The sequence below is a fragment of the Astatotilapia calliptera genome, chromosome 4 (assembly GCF_900246225.1).
Source record: "Astatotilapia calliptera chromosome 4, fAstCal1.2, whole genome shotgun sequence".
NCBI classification, from domain to species: Eukaryota; Metazoa; Chordata; class Actinopteri; order Cichliformes; family Cichlidae; genus Astatotilapia; species Astatotilapia calliptera.
The window spans coordinates 871,470-877,488 of record NC_039305.1 but is presented as its reverse complement, the minus strand read 5'-3'; the positions used below and the strand labels follow the sequence as shown (position 1 = coordinate 877,488).

Genomic DNA, 6,019 nt, shown 5'->3' with positions numbered 1-6,019 from the left:
TATGCATTATATGTGTGTTTTACAGTGTTGGAAAGAAATGACACCCAGCGCTCCCACAGGGGCATTGTAGAAAAGGGGAGGGGCCAGAGGGGTGCACTGTATTTATAGGGTTGCACCAAAGAAGAACAATGAGGAGGGGCTCTAACTGATAATGAACATAACTACAGGCTTGGAGGTCCTAAAAGGCAGGTATAACAGGAACGGTTTGTGGGTTTAGAACACATTTTGTGTAATTATAACAACATGTGATTTATGACCCTCTTACATGTGTGCAACAGCATGACAAACATTACTTTTATTAACTGCACAGGTGTGAGGGTCATTAGCTGCTAGCTAATTGGGTAAGAGTGGGTCTGTAGCTTTGTGTAATTATGATATTGTAAAGTGTAGAAGTAAATTTAAATGATATACAAAGAGGTGTTTACAAAGGTTATAAAGTTAGTTATGTAGCTATTTGGTGGTTACGTGTTTTGATATTTACATGTTTACACGTTTGAATGTTTAGATATGCATGTTCAAACCAGTAATAAGTATGTGTTATATCTACCTGGTTGTTTTCCCTGTTTTGATCTGTATGAGATTTCCTGGCTTCTGAGAGGACAGTGAAGTATTCATGCACACAGGAAGTGTGGGTTGTTGTTGCTGTGTGCTGAGAGTAAAGAGGCTGCTAAAAAGTTATCCGTCTCCATCTTGCTGTTCCTAATTATTCAGAGAGATTCCAAACCATCTGGTGAACCCTCATGTTACAATATCATGAAGAAACAAACGTCCAGCCTGGAAGTAATAAATGCGTGAGTGCAATCTTCCTGCTCTATCTCAGTCATTTGTCCTTTGACTGCATCTTGCATCTTCACAGAAACACTGTCACCAACTTCACACCTTTAACCAGCTTTTGAGTGAATCGTCCAATTACATGACAGTTTCCGAAGATGAGGGACCTGAAATTACTGTGACTCAACAGCTAACACAGTATATTTGATCACTTCCTGGACCTGATTAATTTAACTGAACTTAATTTGAATTTCAGCCCAAACAAAAGACACAAAACGCATTTTTATTCTGAAACTCCTCAGCGGATTTTTATTTGCATGTTCATTTCTGTGAGAGCGCCCTCTGCTGGAACTCACAGGGTGACCTCTTCTTTGTGGGAGCTCACCACCTTCCCGTCCACGACCTCCTCTACGATGACGATTTGTTTTTTGGTGGTGACGCTGGTGGGCCCAGAGGAGGCAGTGGAGGAGGTGGAGGAGGAGGAGGTTTTGGAGGTGGTGGAGGTGGTGGTTTTACTGCAGTAGGAGACAAACAGGACCGTCTGGATTTAATCACTGAACATAAATATTTCAGAAACATTTGTTTGCTGTCACTAAAGCATTTTTCATATTTGTCTGTCCTAAACGTTTTTACAGGTAAAGGCTCTGACCTGCCGGTGCCCTCTCCTTCGAGCAGCCTCCTGTACTCGGCGATCTCCATCTCCAGCCTGGTCTTGATGTCCAGCAGCCTCTGGTACTCGTGGGACTGCCGCTCCAGGTCTGCCCTCAGCTGCGACAGCTGCTCCTCCAGCATGAGTACCTGGTTCTGGTAACCAGACAGCTGCATGGCGTACCGGCTCTGAGTCTCAGCCAGCGTGCCCTCCAACCCGGCTTTCTGCAGGAGGCACAGAGGAGGAGGCTCAGTGTGTTTTCTGGAAAGCTATGAAAACCTTTGTGTGCTGTGATACTGACCATGCTGAGCTGTGACTGCAGCTCGATCTCCAGGCTCTGCAGCAACCGTTTGAGATCTGTGAGCTCTGATTTGGACGTCTGCATGGTTTCTGTGCTGGCGACGACTTCTTTGTTCAGCGCTTCGGACTGAAAGGACCAAAAACAATGTTGTGATGTTTATTTAGATCAATATTAAGTCATTCACCCCTCGTCCATCCAGCCACCAGGTATGATGCACCCATCATGCTCAGTGTCTACAAAACAAGCCATTAGTATTATTGTGGAGTCTTTACAACAGCTGGTTGTGGTTTCTTTTGTATGAATAAAACTGAATGGAAAACCCAGAAACATCCTGGTGATGCTAGAGAAGAAGTCAGAGGCTCATCTTCTGGGATTGTTTATCTCCTGAGTTAAAAATCCTGCCTCACCTTCGCCTGGAACCAGGCGTCCAGTTCTTTGCGTTGCTTGGCAGCGAGACCCTCGTAGTGCTCTCTGATCTCCTCCATGACCTTGTTGAGGTCCTCCTGAGGAGCAGCGTCCACTTCTACGTTTACCTGACCGCTCATCTGAGTCCGCATGGCCAGCAGCTCCTACAAATACAACCAGGAGGCACATTAATGGACATCTATTAATAGCTGGGATATTATTTATCCCCAAACACAGAGCAAGAGCTCACTGACCTCCTCGTGGTTCTTCTTGAGGAAGACCAGCTCCTCCTTCAGGCCCTCGATCTGCATCTCCAGATCAGTCCTGGTCAGAGTCAGCTCATCCAGGACTCTCCTGAGCCCGGCGATGTCGGCCTCCACGGACTGACGCATGGCCAGCTCGTTCTCGTACCTGCAGAAGAACACAAGCATTCAGAAATTTCCCAAACAATCAGAAACAGAAAAACCTCATTTGGTTGCATCTAAGCCGTCGAACTATCTGCAAACCAACGACTCTCTGAGCAGCAGTGAAACTGAAACTGAAAAGAAGAACGTTTAAAGTAAAAGCTCTGCTGTTTGAAATGTTTTGGCTTCAGCAGGAAGAAGTTGCTTTTACTTTGAAGGCCAGCGTTCGTTGCTTCCTGTTTTACTGCCGCTCCGCGAGAAGTTAGGATTGTTTGCGCACGAGCTGCTCTCCTCCATGTAAACGTGACTTTAGCGCTGGACTAGTAACCACAGCGGTGGTTCTCTCTCGCCCAGCGACAGGGGGACGCACACTTCTGTGCTGGTTAGGCTTTTTTTGTTTGCCAGCATTAGACAAGTTAACATCACATGGTTAGTGGTCATGTGACTGCAAAGCCTGAATAGTGCTAATATACAGCAAGAGCTACCTTAAGGAAATAAGAGTGACAGTGAGTGAAAAGTGGGTGTGGTTTAGGATCTGAAAGAGCGTTATTTAATTATGATGTCATGCTGTTGTTTGCAGGCGTGACAAAGTCATAAATTAAAAAGCTAGCTGCACACAGCTGTGGAGTTACTGTTACATTTTTTCTTTATTTTCTGTTGCTTATTAAAATCTTTTCAAGTTCAAGTTAAAATTTTATTCACCACATGCAGTGGAATGAACCCGCCCCCCGACCTTACACACACAACACAGACATCACATGGGGATACAGTCAGAGAACGGTAGCGTTACAGAAAAACACTGAAATGTACACTACAATGGGAAAGTACAAGAGGAAAAAAAGAGAGCTCTGCTCATGCTGGGCTACAGGAGGACAGCATGAGAACAGGAAACAAAAAAAGTCTTTTAAAAACTCAGACTGAGGTCTTAAGATTAATGTGTGCTTCCCCTAAACACGAGCCACTACGAGTCCCCCTGATTCATATTTGACTGGAAAAACAAACCCTGAAATATGTTTTTCATTCATACTCAACATGTCATAAATGAACTGCTGGCTTCATTAACAAACTCGTTCACTCACTTGAGCCTGAAGTCTTCAGCGGCCAGCTTGGCGTTGTCGATGGAGAGGTAGATGCCACCGTTGATTTTGGTAGCATCCTGGATCTTAAGGTGAAAACAGGGCAGTTTAAGAATATCCGATTTTACAGGTGAAGACAAACTGACAGAGCATCGAGTTCAGCTTTATGTGATGATGTCATCTTAAATATAAATGATACATTTCTGCAGTGAGGTTTTTAATCTGCTCATTTCTTTTATCTTCGCGCTGCACAAACAGATTTTCTTAGTTTCTGTGAAAAGTGATGAAAGTGTGAGGCTGTGATGTCACACCTTCGTCTTTCTCGGGTGTTTCCTTCTGTTCTGACTCTTATTCACCTTCACATCCTCCTTTGTGTTTTTAAATGCTTTGTGGTGCTTTACTCTCTGACTGCACTGCTTTTTTCTGCTTCAGGAAACAGATCCTGGAGCTGAAGATGAAGCTGATGCAAGGCTGAGCAATGCTGTGCGTGCACCTTGGTCATGTGACTAAACAAAGGTGAGCCTACCTTTGCATGCAGCTCTGCGATGGTTTTGTAGTACTGGCTGTAGTCTTTGGAGGAGGGGGAGGTCTTCTTCTCCAGGAACTCTCTGATCTTCTTCTCCAGCTCGGCATTGGCCGCCTCCAGCTTGCGCACCTTGTCCAGGTAGGAGGCCAGACGGTCGTTCAGGTTCTGCATGGTGGCTTTCTCATTGGCAGAGAGCCCAACGCTGTCACCAGCACCACCTCCAAACCCGAAACCACCGCCACCTGCTCCACCGCCACCTGCTCCACCGCTGAAGCCAAAGCTGTAGGCAGATCCACTTCCACCTCCACCTCCACCTCCACCACCGCCACCACCAAACAGAGACATTGCGGATGAAGCAGTAGACATTCTGACTCCTCCCATGGCGCCGGAAAGGGACCTGCTGCTGCCCCGGAACATTCCCCCACTAGCAGACCTGAAGGACATCGTCTCGTGTGATGATGAGGATGAAGGATGCTGTCTTTCTGCTTCAGCTGAAGAGGAGAAAGTGGAGCGCTCAGACAGCGCAGGATTTTTTATACTCTCAGATGAGCGAGTGAGGAGGAGGAGGGATGATGGTGAGCTGGCGCCGAGCCTGGGAGGAGACACCTGTGATTGTTTCAGTCACGAACAGCAGAAAGCTTAATGGTTTAGGGTGTGCCTAAGAATGTGGAATCCACTCACAGTCAACACAGTGAATAACAGACATCACGCCAAGTTTCATTTCACATCAGAGGGGCTGACAGGTTCGAGGAAACCAGTTCAGACACAGATGATATTTAGTTAGAGCCTCCGATCAAGACAAATCCTGTCTCAGCCGCACAGGAGTGACTCTCCTGATGTGTTGTGTTGCTTTCATGCTCGTTTAGCAGTTTAATCTTCAGTAAACTGAGGAGCAGCTGAAACTCGAGGTCCAAAGTTCAACCAAACACTTCTGAAAAGCCGCAGAGCTCAAGAGATTATCCTGCATAAGCATTAACCCATCGATTCTGAGCCGGAGAGAACCACAGCCCTGCAGCTTTACAGCCATTTTTCATCCACGCCTGTCCAGAGCCATAAAGCATAAAACACGTCCATTCGAGTCATCAGGGATATTTCACTGTCATACTTTAAAGTGAAATTTCAATCTTAGGTTTAAAATGAGTAAAATGTTGCTCACTTTACTCATATTTTGAGTGTTAGAGCGTCCTAGTTGTTGACATAGTTATAGTGTCATGTTAAACAAACACAAAGCCAAAGGCGAGGTTTTCTGACTCCACGCCAGACGTGATGAGAACCTCGTTAAAGATGCAAACAAATTAAATTAAATCTGCATGAAATTTGTGATGCAAATAAAAAGAATTTTGCTGTTGTTTAAATTGAAATGATCTCACCTCCAGTAAATAATATGCCCAGTGCTCCTCCCGCTCTGTCCTGGCCCTGTCTGGGTCTGGTGCCCAGCCTTTCTCCGTCCTCCCTGTTCTCCTTTTCCTTGCAGGCTCCAGGTCGGCCCACTGCTCTGTTGGCCTTCAGACTGAGACGACTTGATGCAGTTACTGGACTTGTGCAGCTTTTCCATGCTCCACACAGCAGCACTGACCTGAGCCAATGTAGTCTGGAGTCCCAAGAAGGCTCCAGAATTTCATTATCTGGGCAAATGCTGCTGATCCTAACCAGTGTTGGGCAAGTTATTTTGAAAGCGTAATTAATAACAGTTACTAGTTACTTCTTCAAAAAAGTAACCGAGTTAGTAACTGAGTTACAATATTCTAAAAGTAATTAATTACTTGAAAAGTAACTATTGTGTTACTTTAAAAAAAACGTTTAACCCTCTGGGGTCCAGGGTATAAGCGTCCATTTTTAACTATTTTCCCTCCTAATTTCACCTTTAAAAACTATTTATTTGCCTTG

At 45.3% G+C, this 6,019-nt stretch overlaps 1 protein-coding gene across 1 annotated transcript; it reads right to left on the bottom strand.

Annotated features, from left to right (window-relative positions):
* Positions 1-1,051: 1,051 nt before the first annotated feature.
* Positions 1,052-5,693, bottom strand: LOC113020130 (keratin, type I cytoskeletal 13-like). The gene is made up of 8 exons (XM_026163842.1): positions 5,503-5,693; positions 4,133-4,724; positions 3,610-3,692; positions 2,381-2,537; positions 2,129-2,290; positions 1,722-1,847; positions 1,421-1,644; positions 1,052-1,286 (listed from the first exon to the last, which is right to left on the bottom strand). Exons 1-8 carry the CDS (start codon positions 5,685-5,687, stop codon positions 1,124-1,126), a joined length of 1,692 nt encoding a protein of 563 aa, XP_026019627.1. The 5' UTR covers positions 5,688-5,693; the 3' UTR covers positions 1,052-1,123.
* Between the last annotated feature and the right edge of the window lie 326 nt (positions 5,694-6,019).